This window comes from Nerophis ophidion, linkage group LG16, assembly GCF_033978795.1.
Source record: "Nerophis ophidion isolate RoL-2023_Sa linkage group LG16, RoL_Noph_v1.0, whole genome shotgun sequence".
In the NCBI taxonomy this organism is placed as follows: Eukaryota; Metazoa; Chordata; class Actinopteri; order Syngnathiformes; family Syngnathidae; genus Nerophis; species Nerophis ophidion.
Window position 1 is genome coordinate 31,134,397 of NC_084626.1, and position 23,791 is coordinate 31,158,187.

The window sequence follows — 23,791 nt, forward strand, 5'->3', positions numbered from 1 at the left end:
GATCTGCTGCCCGGATGATATCATGTTCTGGTTTTGATTTGTTTTTGTATTATATTCTGATAGTGTTTGACTTCCTTAGTTCCTGTTTTTTTCTGTTTCTATAGTTACTCATTAGATTCACCTGCCTCTTGATAGCTGTCTTTATTTAAGCCTGCCTTTTCTGTTCATTAAGTCTTGCCTCCTAATTTGTGTTCACACAACAGCGACAACCTTGATCCTCGATTCGGTAATCCATTACCTGTACTTGCTAGCTTCCGCGCTAAGCCTTTGTTCCTCTAGCTCCCATGCTAGTAGTTTTGTTTTGCCTTTTGTGACTAGTGCAAGTCTTTCTGTTATTTCTCTAGCTCCCATGCTAGCGCTTTTGTTTTTTTCTAGCTCCCATGCTAGTTCTGTTTTGACTAAGTCTGTTTTTATTTGTTAAATAAATCATTTATTTCTTACATTCACGCTGTGTTCGAGCCCGACTGCATCCCTGAGAGAACGACCCGCATCATCACGATGCCCCGCAATCGTTACAGTTTGTTGACAGAAATACTATCCCAATATTCTGGTGTACCTAAATTAACAAATCTATCTGGATAAAGGGATTTGTAAACACAGCTAACAACAAGATGTGTCAGCAGATAAATCCTGTGGCTTATAGAGGGGCAGTGGGGCCAGACACTGACCTACAAACAGTCCTATTGTTAGCGTGGACCTGATGAAGGAAAATACATGGTCAACAGTGGTGCGATTGTTTGGCTGACAAACTGTGCTGCATGATTCTGGAATAAACAGCACCGATCAAAGGTTTGGACACACTTTCCCATGCTTTTGGATGAAAATCTGTGTCCTTACTTGAAAGATACTGTACTTCATCCTGGAAAGGAGCCACCAGATCCATTATGTGGATTGCCAAAAGAATAGTTGTGTGTGTTGTTATAGAGCAAGGGTCTGCAACCTTTACTATCAAAAGAAGCATCGGTAACACTTTAGTATGGGGAACATATTCACCATTAATTAGTTGCTTATTAACGTACAAATTTGTAACATATTGACTCTTAGTCATTATTAAGTACTTATAAATGCCCTGTTCTGCATGGCCTTATAATACAACCAGTAAGCCATTAACTAAGAGTCTTCCCTCAATAACGTCAGAATTATTGCTTATTAGTAACTGGAAATGTCCGATAGTGGTCTTTTTGCCGATATCCGATATTCCGATATTGTCCAACCCCTAATTACAGATTCTGATATCAACCCATACCGATATATACAGTTGTGGAATTAACACATTATGCCTGATTTTGTTGTAACCCCGCCGGATGCATTAAACAATGTAACAAGGTTTTCCAAAATAAATCAATTCAAGTTATGGAAAAAAATGGCAACATGGTACTGCCATATTTATTATTAAAGTCACAAAGTGCATTATTTTTTTTTTTAACATGTCTCTAAACAGCAGCTTTGAATTTGGGACATGCTCTCCCTGAGAGAGCATGAGGGGGTTGAGGTTGGGAAGGTTTTGGGGGCGGGGTTGAGGTGGGTGTAGCGGGGGGTGTATATTGTAGCGTCCCAGAAGAGTTAGTGCTGCAAGTGTTTCTGGGTATTTGTTCTGTTGTGTTACAGTGCAGATGTTCTCCCGAAATGTATTTGTCATTCTTGTTTGGTGTAGCATTTATCGGCCGATAATATCGGGCTGCTGATATTATCGAACATGTCTATTAGGAACTGTAACCCGAACCCTAACCCTTATACGTTCCCCTAGTGTCCAAAAAACTCTAAATTAAGTCTTTGTTACTTAGAATATGTTCCCCATACTAAAGCGTTACCGAAATATTTTGCCGCCGACTGCACCAAAGAAAAGTAGTATATAGAGCCCCAAATTGTAACACAGCTGATAAACTTTCAAAAGCTTTTTGGTATAAATATATACTATCATCATAATACAGTCATCACACTAATTAATTATCAGATTATATACATTGAATTATTTACATTATTTACAATCGGGGGGTGGTATGTGAAGAGGGTTGGGTTGGGGGGGGGGTTAGGTTTGGTTGATATCAGCACTTCAGTCATCAATATCATTTGAGAAATGGACATTGAAACAGTGTAGGTCTGACTTCGTAGGATATGTACAACAAGCAGTGAACAACTACACAAAGCAACTACAGTCCACAGGATTGCATCCGATCTTTAAAACCTGAAATAATTTAATACGTTACTGTATATGTCAGCAGCCACAAGAGCAGCCTTTGTAACAAGTATTCTGTTTAGAAATTGTTCTATTTCATGTAAATGCCAAATAATGTTGTGGTATATCCATCCATCCATTTTCTACCGCTTATTCCCTTTCGGGGTCGCGGGGGGCGCTGGCGCCTATCTCAGCTACAATCGGGCGGAAGGCAGGGTACACCCTGGACAAGTCGCCACCTCATCGCAGGGCCAACACAGATAGACAGTGGTATATTTTAAATAAAATCCTACAATATACTGTATAGGCTACTGCAATATGGATTCCCACCATTCCTTTGGATGTTAAAAAAGCGACTTGGACTCTGGCAGGAATGTTTTTAACCCCGTCTTGCAGGCAAGTGTAACCGTTACAAATACTTGCCAACCTTGAGACCTCCGATTTCGTGTGGTGGGGGGCGTGGTCGGGGTTGGGTTGGGGGGCGTAGTTAAGAGGGGAGTAGTATATTAACAGCTGTTGTGTGCGCAGTTGTACACTGTACTTTCTAAAGTAGATGTTATTGTCACAAATGAATGATTGATTGATTGAAACTTTTATTAGTAGATTGCACAGTACAGTACATATTCCGTACAATTGACCACTAAATGGTAACACCGCAATAAGTTTTTCAACTTGTTCAAGTCCATGTTAATCAATATATGGTACAAATATATACTATCAGCATAATACAGTCATCACACAAGTAAATCATCATAGTATATACATTGATTTATTTACTATCCAGGGGGTGGGATGAGGAGCTTTGGTTGATATCAGTACTTCAGTCATCAACAATTGCATCAACAGAGAAATGGACATTGAAACAGTGTATGTCTTACTTAGTAGGATATGTACAGCCAGCAGAGAACATAGTGAGTTCAGATAGCATAAGAACAAGTATATACATTAGAAATACATTCGATTATTTACATTAGGGTATTTACAGTCCGGGGAGATGGGATGTGAATGGAGGAGGATTTAAGGGTTGAAGTTGCCTGGAGGTGTTGTGGTGCATCATGTGCAGTAGATGGCAGTATTGTCCTGTTTAAAAATGTCACATGCTGTTTACGGCAGACGAACTGCCTTATGGTAGAGTGTTAGACGTAAACGTGACTGTTGTTGTGTGTTGTTACTGCGCTGGGAGGACGTTAATGAAACTGCCTAACAATAAACCCACATAAGAAACCAATAACTCGCCCTCGATCATTCTACAGTTATAACGTGATTGGGCAGACACGCTCTCAGACGCATCACTCAGGCCCTCATGGAGCTATGGGGGCGTGGCCTCCAGCTCTGCCTGAATTTCGGGAGATTTTCGGGAGAAAATTTGTCCCGGGAGGTTTTCGGGAGAGGCGCTGAATTTCGGGAGTCTCCCGGAAAATCCGGGGTTGGTTGGCAAGTATGCCGTTACAGGAGCAGTACAGCTGTGTGCCTGCTTGCTTTTAGCGGAATTTACTGTAAGTAGTGCATTCAAAGTCTTTTTTTCGTTTGTATTTCGGATTAGTCGATTATAAAAAAAAAAATTGTTGAAAGATCAGTCTTTAGAAAATTTGCTGTTAGTGATGGCACTGACTAAATCAAGCTGTCCCTCTTCCACTCCTCATGACCACTGAGGATTTTTTTTACTGCCTTTGCAAGGAGACAGCACCACTAATAAGCACTTGTTACATCCCACCGCTGTTGCACCGGAAAGTACACATGGTTTCTTTTGGTAAAAATAGCAAGAGAACCTGTTTTACTAATGCATGGTTACTTCACTTTACCTGTCTCTATTCAGGCATGTAAACGTTGCTAATTACTTGGCTAACATTGACAGTATCAAATGACCTTTTCTTCATGGCATGCTGTATTATAGTTCCTGCACCATCCCGTTAGCCCACGTTGTGGTATTGTGTTGAATATGCTTTGAATGGAGAAAAGCAAAGTAAAGTACTTTTATAGGTTCACCGTTGTTGACATATTTCTTTGCTTCAATCACAAACAACACAGCAATTGCTACTTTCAATCAATCAATCAATCAATCAATCAATCAATCAATGATTATTTATACAGCCCTAAATCATTAGTGTCTCAAAGGGCTGCACAAAACACAACACAAACCACTACGACGTCCTTGGTAGGGCCCACATAAGGGCAAGGAAAACTCACACCCAGTGGGACGTCGGTGACAATGATGACTATGGAGAGGACCGCATATGTGGGCAACCCCCCCTCCCCCCACCCCACCCTCTAGTGGACCGAAAGCAATGGATGTCGAGCAGTGAAAGTTCAATCAATAGTGGATCCAACACAGCCGCGAGAGTCCAGTCCAAAGCGGATCCAACACAGCAGCGAGAGTCCCGTTCACAGTGGAGCCAACAGGAAACAATCCCAAGCGGAGGCGGATCAGCAGCGCAGAGATGTCCCCAACCGATTCACAGGCGAGCGGTCCAGCCGACACACAGGCGAGCGGACCATCTTGGGTCCCGACTCTGGACAGCCAGTACTTCATCCATGGCCATCGGACCAGACCCCCTCCACAAGGGAGAGTGGGACAGAGGAGAAAAAGAAAAGAAACGGCAGATCAACTGGTCTAAAAACGGGGTCTATTTAAAGGCTAGAGTATACAAATGAGTTTTAAGGTGAGACTTAAATGCTTCTTCTGAGGTGGCATCTCGAACTGTTACAAGAAGGGCATTCCAGAGTACTGGAGCCCGAACGGAAAACGCTCTATAGCCCGCAGACTTTTTTTGGGCTTTAGGAATCACTTAAAAGCGGGAGTTCTTTGAACGCAGATTTCTTGCCGGGACATATGGTACAATAAAATCGGCAAGATAGGCTGGAGCTAGACCGTGTAGTATTTTATATGTAAGTAGTAAAACCTTAAAGTCACATCTTAAGTGCACAGGAAGCCAGTGCAGGTGAGCCAGTATAGGCGTAATGTGATCAAACTTTCTTGTTCTTGTCAAAAGTCTAGCAGCCGCATTTTGTACCAACTGTAGTCTTTTAATGCTAGACATGGGGAGACCCGAAAATAATACGTTACAGTAATCGAGGCGAGACGTAACAAACACATGGATAATGATCTCAGCGTCATTAGTGGACAAAATGGAGCGAATTTTAGCGATATTACGGAGGTTAAAGAAGGCCGTTTTAGTAACGCTTTTAATGTGTGACTCAAAGGAGAGAGTTGGGTCGAAGATAATACCCAGATTCTTTACCGAGTCGTCTTGTTTAATTGTTTGGTTGTCAAATGTTAAAGTTGTATTATTAAATAGAGGTCGGTGTCTAGCAGGACCGATAATCAGCATTTCCGTTTTTTTGGCATTGAGTTGTAAAAAGTTAGCGGACATCCATTGTTTAATTTCATTAAGACTATGTTATATATACTGTAGGTAGCTCTAATTATCATAGGACTGACAGTTTGTACAAAGCCGTGTAACTATTTGACTCAATCTACTTGTATTAGCACGATCTCTTATGAAAAACCTTAATGTATTTTGTCGTAGCCTTCAAGTGCTTAACAGGATAGAACGTTTCTCATGTCTCAAATTTACAGAGAGAGTGAAGCTTCTCTGCTTCTGGGGTCTAAAGCAAGTCGATCATCTGGGCAGGCAGTTTTCCAGCCTGACCTTCCTTCTCCTTGTCACAGGGGAGTCAATCTGTGAGCTCACTTATTCATTTGACACAGAGATGAGTTAATGGCGGCCTGTGGGTGACAGTGAGGCCTAACATCCCTACATTTAGCCTCCGGATCAATGCGTTGCCTCTGCTCTTTGTGCAGTTGGCACAGCGGCTTCAGGGTCCCGTCCTTGAAAATAGTCGAGGCACATTGTGGAGTGACCTCAGTGTTTACACTCAAATATGTAATTATTAAGAAGGCAATGAATGAAGTCTTTGTCATCAAGAGAACATGATGCATTGTTTGGACTGTCACGGTGATGCTTCATCATGTGCCTCTACTCAAGAGCAAACAGAACGGTTTAGAATCTGCAAGTATCTACTGTGAAAGTCAAACAAAAGTCTTAAGAAGTTAGATGTATTTACGCTCCACTACATCCTAAGTGGTTTCCTGTAACTTGGATCATGTCTAAGCAGTACGGGTCAGCCCCCTTTCCCTCCAGAGCTGTGCTTTTATGCATCTCTGAATAGACTTTGGCCCTCAGAGTGGATGTCAGTCCTTCTGTGGCAAGACAGAATGTCACGCAGGCACGTCCGGCCGCACACTGTTCCTGTACCTCTGTTTTTCTGCTTGTTCCTGTCACTCCGCATTTCCAGCTGGTCTATGACCTTTTTCCTTTCTTAACTCCCAATAGGGGAGGGGAAAAAAAGGACGCACTAAGAAAACTGTTTACTCAAGACAGGAGAAAGATGGAAACAAAAACAAATACGGACAACAAGGAGTCTGTTAAGTAAAAGACTGACAGAAAGACCAACGACCTAGCCTGTCATGGTTCATCCATCCCTCTTGAACATCGTCACATTATTTGGGAGCATTGCGGCGTTTCTAAAAACAGATGACTTTCCCATGTGAGCAGCTCTTATCTAAGGTCACCGAGGTTGTTTGAGGCAAGGGAAAACCACATCGATCATGGTGCTTCGGTAGGAAAAAAGACCTGGAATAAGGAAGCAAAATCAATCCGAGGATATGCAACTGTAGCTAACCTTTAGTTCTGTATGTGCTACATCATTTAAGGAGGGGCAATCAATGATGCAATCAATCAGGGCTAACTGAGCTTTAAAACTCCAGGATACGCACTTAAAGATGAACACATTATTTGGAGCATGTTGTGAGCAGACACTATATAAGTTATGTCGGTCCGACACCATATTTCCCCTTTATCTAATTCAGTGTTTTTCAACCACTGTGCCGCGGCACACTAGTGTGCCATGACATACATTCCGGTGTGCCGTGGGAGATTATCTAATTTCACATATTTGTGATGAAAACATTTTTTGCAAACCAGTAATTAGAGTCTCCAAATTATGTGTTGTTGTTTTTGATTATGGCCTTCTGCTGACTTGTTTCTGTGTGCTTAGTAGAAGGGCTTCACGGTGGCAGAGGGGTTAGTGCGTCTGCCTCACAATACGAAGTTCCTGCAGTCCTGGGTTCAAATCCAGGCTTGGGATCTTTCTGTGTGGAGTTTGCATGTTCTCCCCGTGAATGCGTGGGTTCCCTCCGGGTACTCCGGCTTCCTCCCACTTCCAAAGACATGCACCTGGGGATAGGTTGATTGGCAACACTAAATTGGCCCTAGTGTGTGAATGTGAGTGTGAATGTTGTCTGTCTATCTGTGTTGGCCCTGCGATGAGGTGGCGACTTGTCCAGGGTGTACCCTGCCTTCCGCCCGATTGTAGCTGAGATAGGCGCCAGCGCCCCCCGCGACCCCGAAAGGGAATAAGCGGTAGAAAATGGATGGATGGATGGATGTTTTTGAGTGTTGGTGCTGTCTAGAGCCGTGCAATACTCTTCCATATGAGTAGGTGGCAGGCGGTAGCTAATTGCTTTGTAAATGCAGGTAAAAAGGTGTCTTATGCTTAAACCAAAAATAAACAAAAGGTGAGTGCCCATAAGAAAAGGCTTTGCCGCTTAGGGAAGGCTATGCAGAACGAAACTAAAACTGAACTGGCTACGAAGTAAACAAAAACAGAATGTTGGACGACAGCAAAAACTTACTGTGGAGCAAAGACGGCGTCCACAATGTAAATCCGAACATGACATGACAATCAACAATGTCCCCACAAAGACGGATAAAAACAACTGAAATATTCTTGATTGCTAAAACAAAGTAGATGCGGGAAATATCGCTCAAAATAAAACATGAAGCTGCAACAGGAAAATACCATCCATCCATCCATCCATCCATTTTTTACCGTGCATTGGCTCGAAAAAGGTTGAAAAACACTGATCTAATTAAGCTCATCATTCTAAAATCAATGACAAACTGTTTATGTATTGTATGGATAAACATGAAGGGTTTAGTTTAGCCTCTCCGATCGTATGAAACACATACACTACGTTTACTGTATGTGCGATCTACAAACCCTTGACAAAAGAACCCCTAAAAATTGTATTAAATGGGTATTAAAAAGTCCAATGCATTTCCATAAATTTTTTTACCTCAAACTTTAGTCTGTGTACGATTAAACTTGCAGTTATCTTGGTCGTTGTGCATTAATAATAATAAAAATAATAATGATAATATATTTTATTTGGTATAGCGCTTTTTAGAGTACTCAGACGCTTTACAGGATAAAAAAAATAAAATATAAAACAGTTCAAAGTGAAAACATAAAATACAGGAAATACAAAAGCAGTACATTGTAAAATACATAATAATACAGGACATTTACAAGACGGGACATTACAGGACACAGAACACTAATCACTGGTTAAAAGCAGATCTGAAGAGGTGTGTTTTGAGAAGGCTTTTGAAAGTAGGAAAGTCTGAGCAGTCATGGATGGGTTTGGGAAGAGAGTTCCTGAGGGTGGGAGCAGCGATAGAGAAGGATCTATCCCCCCAGGTCCGGAGCTCGGTTCTGATTGGTGGGGAGAGGAGGTTCAATCAATCAATGTTTATTTATACAGCCCTAAATCACAAATGTCTCAAAGGACTGTACAAACCACTACGACTACGACATCCTCGGAAGAACCCACATAAGGGCAAGGAAAACTCACACCCAGTGGGACGCCAGTGACAATGATGACTATGAGAACCTTGGAGAGGACCTCATATGTGGGCAAATAACAGAGCCGGTGTTTGTAATGTGTTTGAGAAAATGAAAATGGCGGCTTTATTACGTATGTGACGTCCCGTTCTGACGTCATCGCGCGGAGAGCGATAAACAGAAAGGCGTTTAATTCGCCAAAATTCACCCATTTAGAGTTCGGAAATTGGTTAAAAAAATATATGGTCTTTTTTCTGCAACATCAAGGTATATATTGACGCTTACAGAGGTCTGGTGATAATGTTCCCCTTTAAACACTTTCCTCTTTGGTATTTTAAAATCAAGATATTGCACAGTACCATACTTTCTAAACTTCTCAAAACCAGTAAAAAAAATGTGCTTATTGATGGAGCGTGACGACACCGAAATTATCTGAAAATGTGTTTGCACCACAGTGTTTGATTTGTTTGAGAAATACTGTAAGCCTCCATTCAAAATTAAATTTCCTTGGTTGGCCAAGTTATGTTGGGGAAGACTGTTGTTCCAATTGGTCATGTGAAAAGTCAACTTGTATATCCTGAAAAAGAAATGAAGCACAATTAAAATGAACAGATGTATTTAAATATTTGTAGGTTCAGTGTTTTTGGGTTACCCTGTATAACTATCATATGTAAAAAAATTTTTTACTCATTCACACTACTGTCCAGGTTCACATGTGAGCTGGAGCCTATCCCAGTAGTTTTGTTGTAGTCAACCGTCAATCACAGGGTTCATATTGAAAAAACAACCATTTAATCTCACGTCACTGGTTTTGCACTGTGGGAGAAAAGCAACTAAAACACAGGGGGAACATTTCAACTTGACACAGCTAAGCACATTAAGGCATACTTGCCAACCCTCCCAAATTTTCCGGGAGACTCCCCGAATTTCAGTGCCATTCTCTCGAGCTTCTTCCAATTACCAGCCGGACCTGAGTAAGGACAGCCTGTCGTCACGTCCACTTTCCCTCCATATAAACAGCGTGCCGGCCCAGTCACGTTATAACATCTACGGCTTTTGGAAGGTTCTCAACTGCACACACTACAAGAAGGAGACTATTATATACTGTATGTCTCTGTTATCCATAGGGTTATCTATAAGCCATAAAGTAGGCAGGCACGGAGCTATTTCCCAGCGTGTGTTTATTCCAGCGGGCCCGATAATACACTGACAGGGGCGGTTTAGCTCGGTTGGTAGAGTGGCCGTGCCAGCAACTTGAGGGTTGCAGGTTCGATTCCCACTTCCGCCATCCTAGTCACTGCCGTTGTGTCCTTGGGCAAGACACTTTACCCACCTGCTTCCAGTGCCACCCACACTGGTTTAAATCTAACTTAGATATTGGGTTTCACTATGTAAAGCGCTTTGAGTCACTAGAGAAAGAGCGCTATATAAATATAATTCACTTCACTTCACACACAACATCCGGAATCATGCATAGCTTCAAAACTACGGCAAGTAGTAATGTCCTAAAAAAGATAGTGACAGAGAATAGGACAAGGATGGACAATTAAATCCTAAACTCACTCCTTTCCTGCAAATAACATTTCACAGATGCTGCCCATACCTATGCTCCTTCAAAGGCTGTGCTACTGGCTGCAAAGCCTTGCACTTTTAAAATACAACAATGAGTAGAGAGGAGTCCATCCATCCATTTTCTACCGCTTATTCCCTTTTGGGGTCGCGGGGGGGCGCTGGCGCCTACCTCAGCTAAAATCGGGCGTGTTATGTTTGATTGATTGATTGATTGATACTTTTATTAGTAGATTGCACAGTTCAGTACATATTCCGTACAATTGACCACTAAATGGTAACACCCGAATACGTTTTTCAACTTCTTTAAGTCGGGGTCCACGTTAATCAATTCATGTGTGTGTATATGTGTAAATAAATGAATTCTAGCTATAAATGTACTCCTCCCCCCTTAACTCAGCCCCCCGGCCCGCCTTGCCCACCCCAAGCCCTCCACCCCAATCTCCCGAATTCGGAGGTCTCAAGGTTTGCAAGTATGCATTAAGGAATGCAAATTTGCTCAAAATTGTTTAGGATACCGGTGCAAACATTTTTGTAATGGTGACTGTCTAACACAAGCAGAACATTTGCAAATTCTTGCATACCTTTTGAGACAAGGGGGTATTCAACATCTTTGTTGAAAAGTGTAAAAGTGTACAAACCCCGTTTCCATATGAGTTGGGAAAATGTGTTAGATGTAAATATAAAGGAAATACAATGATTTGTAAATCCTTTTCAACCCATATTCAATTGAATGCACTACAAAGACAAGATATTTGTTGTTCAAACTCATAATCTTCATTTTTTTTGCAAATAATAAATAAAATAGAATTTCATGGCTGCAACATATGCCAAAGTAGTTGGGAAAGGGCATGTTCACCACTGTGTTACATCACCTTTCTTTTAACAACACTCAATAAACGTTTGGGAACTGAGGAAACTAATTATTGAAGCTTTGAAAGTGGAATTCTTTCCCATTCTTGTTTTATGTAGAGCTTCAGTCGTTCAACAGTCGGGGTCTCCGCTGTCGTATTTTACACTTCATAATGCACCACACATTTTCCATGGGAGACAGATCTGGATTGCAGGCGGGCCAGGAAAGTACCCGCACTCTTTTTTTACGAAGCCAAGCTGTTGTAACACGTGCTGAATGTGGCTTGGCATTGTCTTGCGGAAAAAAGCAGGGGCGTCCATGAAAAAGACGCCGCTTAGATGGCAGCATACAGTATGTTGTTCCAAAACCTGTATGTACCTTTCAGCATTAAAGGTGCCTTCACAGATGTGTAAGTTACCCATGCACCCCCATACCGTCACAGATGCTGGCTTTTGAACTTTGCGTTGATAACAGTCTGCATGGTTCGCTTCCCCTTTAGGGTTGGGTATTGTTTGAATTCGAACGATACCGATTCCGATTTTTTGTTTCGATTCTGATTCCTGACGATTCTCGATTCCGATTCTTCTTTTACCATGCCGGGATCAATGTGTTTGCCAGGTAGTCCCTGGAAGGTGGTATGTATTTTGGTCTGTGGCACTCTTCCATCTGTAGCACTGACATCTTCCCCATTGCCGCTACAGTCAACGGAGTACGCTGAGCACATCGCGAAGCCTGGCTAGCAGGTTGTAAATTGTCTATGAAAGATATACGGGCTAATTTGTTAGCTGCCTCAACGTTAGCGCAAAACACATTATTTATTGCATATATATTGTTTTACTTACCGGATTCGGACTGCAGTGCAGTCACCGAGGTGCCAGGCTGAGCGTCGGAGCCGGAGCCAGGGGAAGAGGCAGAAGAGGACGGTCGGCACAGCGCGTCGAAGACGGGACACGCATTTATTTGTACTCCATGAACTCAGAGGTGCTTCATTCTCTTCGACGTGCACGCTCGGCTACATAGGCTCGGCTATGCTAACACTTCCGGCGGTGGGCGCTTCTTCGTTGGTGTTCAGCGGCTTCTTCTTCCGGTCGGCGGACTTATTCTTTTTTTCCGGTCGGCGGACTGGGTATCGAAACTAGGAATCGAAATTTAAACTTTTGAACGATTCCGGGAGAATCGGAAAGTTAGTCCCGGTTCCAATCGATACTCGATACCCAACCTTATTCCCCTTTGTTCCGGATGACACGATGTCAAATATATCCAAAAACAATTTGAAATGTAGACTCGTCAGACCACAGAACACTTTTCCACTTTGCATCAGTCCATCTTAGATGATCTCGGGCCCAGAGAAGGCGGCGGCGTTTCTGGATGTTGTTGATAAATGGCTTTTGCGTTGCATAGTAGAGCTTTAACTTGCACTTACAGATGTAGCGACAAACTGTATTTAGTGACGGTGGTTTTCTGAAGTGTTCCTGAGCCCATGTGGTGATATCCTTTAGAGAATGATGTCGGTTTTTGATACAGTGCTGAGGGATTGAAGGTCACGGTCATTCAATGTTGGTTTCTGGCCATGCCACTTTTGTGAAGTGATTTCTCCAGATTCTTTGAACCTTTTGATGATATTATGGACTGTAGATGTTGAAATCCCTAATTTTTTTGCAATTGCACTTTAGGAAACGTTCTTAAACTGTTTGACTATTTGCTCAAGCAGTTGTGGACAAAGGGGTGTACCTCGCCCCATCCTTTCTTGTGAAAGACTGAGCATTTTTTGGGAAGCTTATTTTATGCCCAATCATGGCACCCACCTGTTCCCAATTAGCTTGCACACCTGTGGGATGTTCCAAATAAATGTTTAATGAACATTCCTCAACTTTATCAGTATTTATCGCCACCTTTCCCAACTTCTTTGTCACGTGTTGCTGGCATCAAAGTCTAAAGTTAATGATTATTTGCCCCCAAAAATTTTTTTATCTGTTTGAACATCAAATATGTTGTCTTTGTAGCATATTCAACTGAATATGGGTTAAAAATTATTTACAAATCATTGTATTTCGTTTATATTTACATCTAACACGATTTCCCAACTCATATGGAAACGGGGTTTATACATGTATAATCTAAATACACCTGCAGGTTATCCTATCAAGAATTGAAAATACCAAAAGCAGCAAATAAGTAGACCGAGCAGGCACAGGACATTGATACAACGTTGATTATACATCCAAGTCTTTTAAAACTGACTTTGAAACAACGTTGCAAAATAGTTGTAATTGTAAATTGAGACAACATTGATGTCTAACGTTAGATCCACCTGGTTGGTTGGGAAATGACAACATTTCAAAGGCCAAGTCAAAGTCAGAGACCTGACAGTGAATAAACGTTTTTAAAAAACATGTCGTTTCAACGTTGTATTTGTGTTGTAGAATAATGGTTGAAAAATGACCAGATTTCAAATCAACGTCGGAACCCAACATTGATTAAAGGTCGCCAAAGAGCATGTTGTTTCAACGTTATGTTTGAGTTGCTCTCTGTCAGGACCTAATTCAACAAGTTCTCAATGTTGTTTTAATGTCGTGTGCCTGCTGGGTAATACTAAACCCTTTCATTCTTGGACCTACTCGATGCAACTATTGTATTTTCTGGACTATAAGGTGCACTTAAAACCTTTTTTTTCCCCTCAAAACTCGACAGTGCGCCTTATAACCCGGTGCGCCTAATGTATGGAATAATTCAGTTTTTTCTTACCGACCTCTAAGCAATTTTATTTGGTCCATGGTGTATTGATAAGTGTGACCAGTAAATAGCAGTCAAACATAAGAGATACGTGCAGACTGCACTATGATGTCAAGACGACTCAAGTAAACAACACCAACATTTTATATGTTCCATTGAAAATTTAGAATATTACACACGGCGCTCAAAAATATATCAAAATCTTTTAGTATGACTTTGGTAAGCCATGTGCGTCAACATAAGAGTATTATTATGGTGTGTTCATAATGTAAGACATATCGGACTTTTTGTTTCGTATTATTATGCAAAATAAACTTTTCTTACATTTTGGTGCCTGCTGATTAGGGCTGCGAATCTTTGGGTGTCCCACGATTCGATTCAATATCGATTCTTGGGGTCGCGATTCGATTATAAATCGATTTTTTTGATTCAACGCGATTTTCGATTCAAAAACGATATTTTTGTGATTCAAAACGATTCTGTATTCATTCAATACATAGGATTTCAGCAGGATCTACACCAGTTTGCTGACATGCTAGCAGAGTAGTAGATTTAAAAAAAAAAAAAAGCTTTTATAATTGTAAAGGAAAATGTTTTATCAACTGATTGCAATAATGTAAATTTGTTTTAACTATTAAACGAACCAAAAAAATGACTTATTTTATCTTTGTGAAAACATTGGACACAGTGTGTTGTCAAGCTTATGAGATGCGATGCAAGTGTAGGCCACTGTGACACTTTTGTTCTTTTTTTTAAAAAATGATAAATGTCTAATGATAATGTCAATGAGGGATTTTTAATCACTGCAATGCTGAAATTATAACTAATATTGATACTGTTGTTGATAATATTCATTTTTGTTTCACTACTTTTGGTTTGTTCTGTGTCGTGTTTGTGTCTCCTCTCAATTGCTCTGTTTATTGTAGTTCTGAGTGTTGCTGGGTGAGGTTTGGTTATGGAATTGGATTGCTTTGTTATGGTATTGCTGTGTATTGTTTTGTTGGATTGATAAAAAAACAAACAAATAAATCGTTTTTTTAAAAATGAGAATCGATTCTGAATCGCACAACGTGAGAATCCGATTCAAATTCGAATAGATTTTTTCCCACACCCCTACAGAACTTCTGATATGTGTTTGGGATCTGCATAAATCCTGAAAAATTGCACGCTTCAGCCTTTGTAGTCCGTGGTGACTTAGACTTAGACTTAGACAACAAGGAAGTGTTTTCAATTTAGAAAAAATAATAATAATACGACTCCTTTAATGCGCCCTATAAGTTGGTGCGCCTTATATATATGAAAAAATATTAAAAAATAGACCATTCATCAGCAGTGCGCCTTATAATCTGGTGCGCCCTATGGCCTAGGGAAATACAGTTAGAGTAAAAAAAGTGTCCTGGTCTTCCCCTAAGGCGTCACTATATGTATTTTACACTTCATAACTGTCCTTAAAAATATGGTGAAGAGTCAGCATACTTGCAGTTTCTGTGGTGATCATCTATTATAACTACATTATGTGATCTGGTACTGAACGCATTCAAAACAAAGATTTGGACTATAGATTCCATGGAAAAAAAGCAGAGGGTAACATTTGGGTTAACAAAGAAGTACTAATCAGGTCACACAGGCCAAAGAACTTGAACTTGCAGAAAAAGCCAGGGCCGAAACAATGCTTTTGGACTGGTAACAAGTCTCTCTGTGCTTCGTAAAATATCGATTCAGTAATCTGTCAGGCACAAAATTCTGAGCATTTTCCTTCCTGCCGTACTGAAGAAGTACCTGTGCCAATGAATCATGCTGTCACTCCAAACAGGGCAGAGTTGAAGTGACAGGACATAGACGCTGCAAGGTCATGAGCGGACTCAACTCATGGAGAAATTGTGCAGAGACATCACTGAAAACGTCAAACTCAATTGTTATATACAGACTACAACTTTATTGTAAATGAACAGTTCAACAATGTTTAAATGGACTTTCTTCGATTTAGACAGGAAGAAGACCTGTCAGATTTGTGTTAGACAGGAAGCCGCTGAAATATTCCATGTTGGAGAAATCCAAACTTCCTTTTGTTTCTTGATTGATTGATTGTACGGATAAACTTCCTTTTAAACACGGATTCGGCAAGACTATTTATATTAACCTTCGTGTCTGATATCTTCAGCGGAGCCAGAACGGGGCCAAAGGATCCCAGATGTGGACACAGCTCATCAGCTTAAACTCAAAGAGAGGCAGCGTTTCTTTGAGGAAGTCTTCCAGCATGACGTGGATGCCTACCTGTCCTCGGCCCACCTTTCTATTAGAGACTACACAAGACGTGAGCTGGGATGGTAGAATTTCCGCGCACCTTTCCAGACATTCACTTAGTACCTAAAATGTTTTCATTTCTGCTCCTCTTTGAAGCTCCAATCGGCAGCATCTCATCTATGGAGGTGAATGTGGACTTGCTGGACCAAATGGAGCTGATTGATATCTCTGACCAGGACTCTTTGGATGTCTTCTTGAGCTCTGGAGGAGAAGACAACCTCTTGAACTCCACAATGCCTGGTAATGCAATGCGTTGTATAAAGCATGACATAAAACAGGGGTGTCAAACGTATTGCCGAACAGGTTTTATCCAGCCCACGGGATAAGTTTGCTAAGTATAAAAATGAGTGTAAATTTTTGAATGAAAGAAACTGCTGTTTTAAAAGTGTCCACTAGATGTCATAATAGCAATTCTTTATATCTTTGTAGATTATGCTAGTTATATAAAAAAATTTAAGTGCACCACTCGAGGAAATTTAGCAAACTACTTAAATAAAATCCTGTAGTTTGATTTTGATTTGATTTTTTTATCTTAATGGATTGAAAATGAACACCAATGAGTTGACTGATGAACAGTATCACATAATTTATTCAGAAAGTATAAATAACGAGAAATAAAGATGGAATACTAATAACCATAACATGTAAGTCTAAAAAAACAACAACAATATTGTGATTTGTACATTTTCAGAATGTGCGTGTTCTATTTTTAAACAAAGAAAAACCAACTGAAGTTGTCTTTATTTTTAAGTTATCGTGCCTTGATTTTCCCAGGAGTAGATTCTTCTCTATGTGCCCCCCCATCTAAAAGGAGTTTGACACCCCTGACATAAAATCATCCCAAACATAACTCTAAGATTTGTTTCTTTCTGACTTCCAGTCAATGGAAACAACAACCCTGAAGGAGCAATCACTAATGGACTCTTTCGACACGTCCTTGATGGTCTTGATTCGAAATCACGTGCATCCTCCACATCTTCAAACTCCTCTTCTGACAGTCAGGCCAACAATGCCAATATACAAAACACTTGTGGGGCTTCGCCAGAAGAGCAAGAACCACGCACCAGCACAGTCAAGCGGATAGCAGCAACCCCAGAGAGAGAGGTTTAGAGAGGGACTCCATCACCTACGTCTTTGTAGAAAGTAGACTCGCCTCACCTGACCACAACATGATCTCATAAGAATCTTAAAGGCCTACTGAAATGAGATTTTCTTATTTAAACGGGGATAGCAGGTCCATTCTATGTGTCATACTTGATCATTTCGCGATATTCCCATATTTTTGCTGAAAGGATTTAGTAGAGAACATAGACGATAAAGTTTGCAACTTTTGGTCGCTAATAAAAAAGCCTTGCCTGTACTGGAAGTAGCAGAAGATGTGCGCGTGACGTCACCGGTGTGAGGGCTCCTCACATCCTCACATTGTTAATAATGTGAGCCACCAGCAGTAAGAGCAATTCGGACCGAGAAAGCGACGATTTCCCCATTAATTTGAGCGAGGATGAAAGATTTGTGGATAGGGAAAGTGGGAGTGAAGCAAGAACAAAAAAAAGAGAAAAAAAGAAAATGCGACGGCTCCAGGTGGCAGCAGTGGGAGAGTTTCAGATGTAATTAGACACATGTACTAGGATAATTCTGGAAAATCCCTTTTCTGCTTATTGTGTTAATAGTATTTTAGTGAGATTATAAAGTATTACCTGAAAGTCGGATGGCTGCAGTGAACGCCAGTGTCTCTGAGAGAAGCCGAAGAGCCAAGATCACAGCTGCCTATTTGAGCTGCAGGATGAGGTCGCGTAATCCACTGAAGTCTCCGGTAAGAGCCGACTTAATATCACAATTTTCCCATCCACAAACTTGCTGGTTGACGTAGAGAAACATGTTCGCTTGACCGCTCTGTGTTAAAGCTTCACAACAAAAAAAGAAACGCCGGCTGTGTTTCGGTTGCTAAAGACAGCTGCAATACACCGCTTTCCACCAACAGCATTCTTATTTGACATCTCCATTATTAATTGAACAAATTGCAAAAGATTCAGCAACACAGATGTCCAAAATACTGTGTAATTATGCGATGAAAAGAGACAAATTTTAGCCGTAAGTGGTGCTGGGCTAATATGTCCCCTCCAACCAATAACGTCACAAACACGTGTCGTCATTCTGCGACGTTTTCAACAGGAAATTTTAAATTGTAATTTAGTACACTAAACCGGCCGTATTGGCATGTGTTGCAATGTTAATATTTCATCATTGATTTATAAACTATCAGATTGCGTGGTGGGTAGTAGTGGGTTTCAGTAGGCCTTTAACTCTACTCCACACACTCACATGTGCACGTATCCACTGATCACTGGTGTCAACCCTTCACTGTTTCAGGCTGGGCTAAAGGTGTGTTTTGGAGGGCTCTGAATGAGTAGACTTGATATATATTTGTTCAGGTGCAAAACATACAGTGTGGGCCTGATTTACTAAATGTTTGCGTGTACTAAAACATGTGCAAACCTGATAACACACGCAAAGCTGATCAACTAAACGTGTGCAAAGTGGATCGCATCCGTTAGGTGAGCAGAATAACGCGACCTATTACGCATGCGCGGAAAATGGGTATGCGTCATAGTCCAGTGTTGCTTTGTGTGCAAGTTCTTAAATGTAACTTATCTGAACAATATCCAGTGTTGTGGTATTTCAATTAACTGGAATCCAGTGTGCTGTGGGGCCCTATTGTAGTGAATCACACCTGAGACATTATAAATCAATCAAATCTTAATTGGACACGTGAAAGTACAAAATGTGATATAGAAAATTGTACATGGGGATCTAGATATCTGGTCAGGAGAATCCTCACTCTTTTGCCTTCACCTCCCTTATTCATTCCTTTTTGGTGACTTTATATACTCTGGACCTAGACGTTGAGTCCACAACATACATGGCGGACTATAACTGACACAGTCTGCTTTGCCAGTCCAAATGCATTCGCCTTTTTCCGTAGTCTTCCCTCGACGGCCAGGTAATACAAAGCACACGCTACCTTTTTTATCACATCTACGGGAGCCCGCGTTCTCCTTGACTCTCCTTCGACAAATGGACAAAGTTTTTCACTAAGTAGGATCACAGCTGACATTGGAAAGTTCTCTTGCCGTCTGAGAAGTGTTGTATCCCAAATAGCTGCAATCGCTTTCTCTTAAGGTATTTGTGTGTGATTTCCACAAGTCTGTACATGTAGAAGTAGGAGAAACACGGGCATGCCTGGATGACTCGCCTCCATATTTCCAGTTGTTAGCTCCGAGTTACGGAACGGCTTTATTAAGCTGCCTGTGGGGCGTTCTTTCTGACGTCACTTCCTGCGTGGGCGTGGTCTTTCTGGCGTCACTTCCTCTCCGAACTCAGTTTGTAAAAGATCAATGAGTCCATACAGATTCAAGAAATACACGGCTGACTTACCTGTGTAAAAAATTGTCAGAGGAGAGTGACCTTAAACGCTGGTTTAGTGTGGCTTAAACAGGGCCTAGGCCATACTTGCCAACCATCCCGGATTTTCTGGGAGACTCCCGAAATTCAGCGCCTCTCCCGAAAACCTCCCGGAAGAAATGTTCTCCCGAAATTCTGCCGGAGCTGGAGGCCACGCCCCCTCCAGTTCCATGCGGACATGAGTGTGACAGCCTGTTTTCACGTCCGCTTTCCTGTTATATAAACAGCTTGCTTGCCCAATCACATTACAACATCTACAGATTTTAATAAAAAATTGCACACACAAGGAGACAAAGCAGAAGAACGAGGAAGTTACAGCCATGGCGACGCCGTCTGTAATAGGGTGATTCTATGTGGTCTGTTGCCATCTCCTGGTGAATGTTGGCTATAGCGTTATGGGGTTGCTTTTTGATTGGCCAACGATTTACGTGGTGTTGTGCTCCTGACGGCAAGTGACTCTTGCCAGTACGCAAATGGCAGAACAAAGGTTACTCAAATTGTGAAAGGTAAGTGTTGTTTTTTTTTAGTAACCAGCAAGCACAGTACAGTTAGTAGAACAACTGTGTTTTATTACTGTGTATTTGATAGTTGCCATCTGAAATTCAACTATTTCTTTTATTTATATATATATAATAAAATAAATATATATAGCTAGAATTCACTGAAAGTCAAGTATTTCATACATATACTGTATATATAGTTTTTTATATATATATATATATATGAAATACTCAAGGCGGTGAATTATACTCCTCCCCTCTTAACCACGCCCTCCGCCCCAACCACGCCTCCGCCCCACCCCCGACCACGCTCCCCCCACCTCCCGAAATCGGAGGTCTCAAGGTTGGCAAGTATGGCCTAGGCTAAATAATTATTATTTTAAGCGGGTTATACAGCTTAGTGTAGACATGGCTTAAGACATCCCAGTGCACTAATCATATACATTTAGCACTCGTATACAGGAACTCTGGCTGAAAATTTCAACTGTCCCTGTGGCGCGTTCTTTCTGACATCACTTCCTGTGTGGGGTGCGGTCTTTCTGCTGTTCCTTCCTCTCCAAACTCAGTTTGTAAACGATCAATGATTCCATACAAAGCTAAGAGCCGGAGATTCAAGAAATACACGGCGCACTTACCCGTTTAAAAAATTGTCCGAGGAGGGGGACCTTAAACGATGCATTTGTGTGGCTGAAACGCAGCTTAGGCTAGATAATTATTAATTTAAATGGGAACATTATCACATTTTCTGAAGGTTTAAAACCAATAAAAATAAGTTCCCATTGGCTTATTTTATTTTTCAAAGTTTTTCTATAAATTTTACCCATCACACAATATCCCGAAAAACGGCTTCAAATTGCCTGATTTTAACCGTCGTTATATCCACCCATCCATTATCCTGTGATGTCACTGCGTGAAGCCACCAGAAACAAACATGGCGGATAGCACAGCATAGTAGCATGGATTCAGACTCGGATTTCAGCTGCGCAAGCGATTCAACAGATTACGCATGTATTGAAACGGATGGTTGGAATGTGAAGGCAGATAGCAAAAACGAAATTGAAGAGGAAACTGAAGCTATTGAGCCATATCACGACAGACAGCGGCACAGGAGGAAGCGATGACAAATTCGTCGATCGCCTTCTAACCAACGATTGGTATGTGTTTGTTTGGCATTAAATGTGGGTGGAGGGGAAAGGCCGGATGCAAATATAGCTACAAATGAGGCATAATTAGATTGGATTAGATTAGATTAGATAGTACTTTATTTATTCCGTCAGGAGAGTTCCTTCAGGAAAATTACAATTTTCAGAGCAATCCCATTCAAGATCAGACAAACATTACAGGGAGACAGAACAGGATCGCTGACGGGTCTGCCGGCTTCCAGCGCCCCTTACAAAAAAGATGGCATACAGGTAAACAGGGGTGGGGTGGGGGGGGGAAAGAATAGAAGATTAAAATAAAATTTAAAAAATCGGTCTTAGCCTGGGCCCTGGAGTGGGGGTGCAGACTGAGGCCAAGGGAAAAAAGCAACAACTCATAGCCATAGTACACATCCCTCTTCCATGTGTGTAAGAGGGAAACATCAAACATCAAAGAACACAGAGGACATTAAAGACATTAAAGCAGCAGATACAACCAGACACTTCTACATACAGCTATGAATAAAAAGTAAAAGAAACATATCCACTGTGGTGGCCTCTGCGGTGTTCCACGCCATCGTCCGCTGGGGTGGAGGGAGCATGGCCAGAGACAGGAGCAGACCCAACAAAGCAACCAAGACAGCCGACTCCACTCTCGGCCAGTGTCCAGTCCGCATGGATGAGCGAGGATACGTCCAAGGTGACTGAGGTGTCCGACAGCTGCTCACCTAGCCAAGACACCGCGAAGCCTCTCCGTCCCAGCGCTCAGTGCTAGCTCCGCAGCCCTGTCCCCCTCATCCACATCTCTTCCAGTCCCTCCAAACAGACTCTGGTGTGGCAGACACCCAGCAGCTGGTCTCCATGGCCAAAACGCTCCCGGGAGGCAGATCCAGAAGTCCACAAAAAAAGCACCACTGAGGTCACGAAAGTGGCACCCCTTGTCACACAGTCCCAAAGGGTCCCGGACCAAAAGGCAAAAAATTATAATAAGACATGAAAACAAGAGGGAAACACAAAAGGATGACACAAGAGCACAGAGCTCCTGCCTACAGCAGCCACTACAGCAGCGCCATCTTGGAAAAAAAAAATAAATTAAAAAAAATGATGATGCAATATGTACATACAGCTAGCTTAAATAGCATGTTAGCATCGATTAGCTAACAGTCATGACGTGATCAAATATGTCTGATTACTACACTCCACATAAGTCAATAACATCAACAAAACTCACCTTTGTGATTTCGTTGACTTTATCGTTGGAAATGCATCTGCTTTGAGTGTTGCAGGATATCCACACGTTCTTGCCATCTCTGTCGTAGCATAGCCGTTGTCGATAAAGTGTGCGGAACAAACGAGGCACTTTCGCATCTTTTGGCCGCTGGTGCAACTTGAATCCGTCTCTGTTCGTGTTGTTACACCCTCCGACAACACACCGACGAGGCATGATGTCTCCAAGGTACGGGAAAACAGTCGAAAAAACGGAAAATAACAGAGCTGATTTGACTTGGTGCGTGTAATAAGATTGACAAAATGGCGGATTGCTTCATGTTGTGACGTCACGGGTGAAAGGTCATCGCTTGACAGGCTATCAATTGTAAGGCGTTTAAATCGCCAAATTCACCCTTTTAGAGTTCGGAAATGGGTTAAAAAAACATATGGTCTTTTTTCGGCAACATCAAGGTATATATTGACATAGGTCTGGTGATAATGTTCCCCTTTAAGAGGTTAAACACCTTAGTGTAGACATAGCCTAAGGTGTGCAATCCATTCTGCGTCCTTTTCTTCATTAATACACAAAAATTACACTGATCATCAAAACACCCACAATGCTGGGAGGAGAAAATGCAAATATAATTATTTTGCACGCAAAGTATTTTCTTCTTTGTGGGGGGTGTAACAGAAAATAATTGAGAAGCACTGTCTTAATGGGACTTTTCAGGGTAAATAAAGGCAAAACATATAAAAAAGGATCAGTCTTATAGGTGCATATGTCAACATTTTGGACGATCAGAAATGAATAAAGGTATTAGACATAGCGTCATTCAGCAACATCATTTTATAATGTGATTGCAGCTCCAGGACTTAAGGGGTTGACTAAAACAAATTCAGTTGATGCATTTTGGTGTTTATTAGCATTTTGTTAATGACGTTTATTTTTCCATAAAATATTCGTGACGTGATAAAAACTTCTATAGGTATGCATTTTTTCGGCATGTAGAGCAGAATAGATGCAGCCTCTCTTCAATTCACGCACCTTTGCCGGAGAAAAAGGGGTTTAATTGCAGATGCACTTTGGACTGTGTCTAATTCAAATGCGCATATCTTGTTTGAAAACATACCAAACCCCTGCAAGTCGGAGCATGATAAC

General features: G+C 41.4%; 1 protein-coding gene across 2 annotated transcripts in view; it reads left to right on the top strand.

Moving 5' to 3' along the window:
- Positions 1-17,561, top strand: part of si:ch211-253b8.5 (dysbindin) — a 41,962-nt gene extending 24,401 nt beyond the window's left edge. For both annotated transcript variants that reach the window (XM_061874920.1, XM_061874919.1), the window contains exons 3-5: positions 16,180-16,332; positions 16,419-16,562; positions 17,203-17,561. In XM_061874920.1, the coding sequence (XP_061730904.1) occupies positions 16,180-16,332; positions 16,419-16,562; positions 17,203-17,432 (527 nt within the window). In that variant the 3' untranslated portion in view covers positions 17,433-17,561. The remainder of the gene's footprint in view (positions 1-16,179; positions 16,333-16,418; positions 16,563-17,202) is intronic.
- Positions 17,562-23,791: the final 6,230 nt, after the last annotated feature.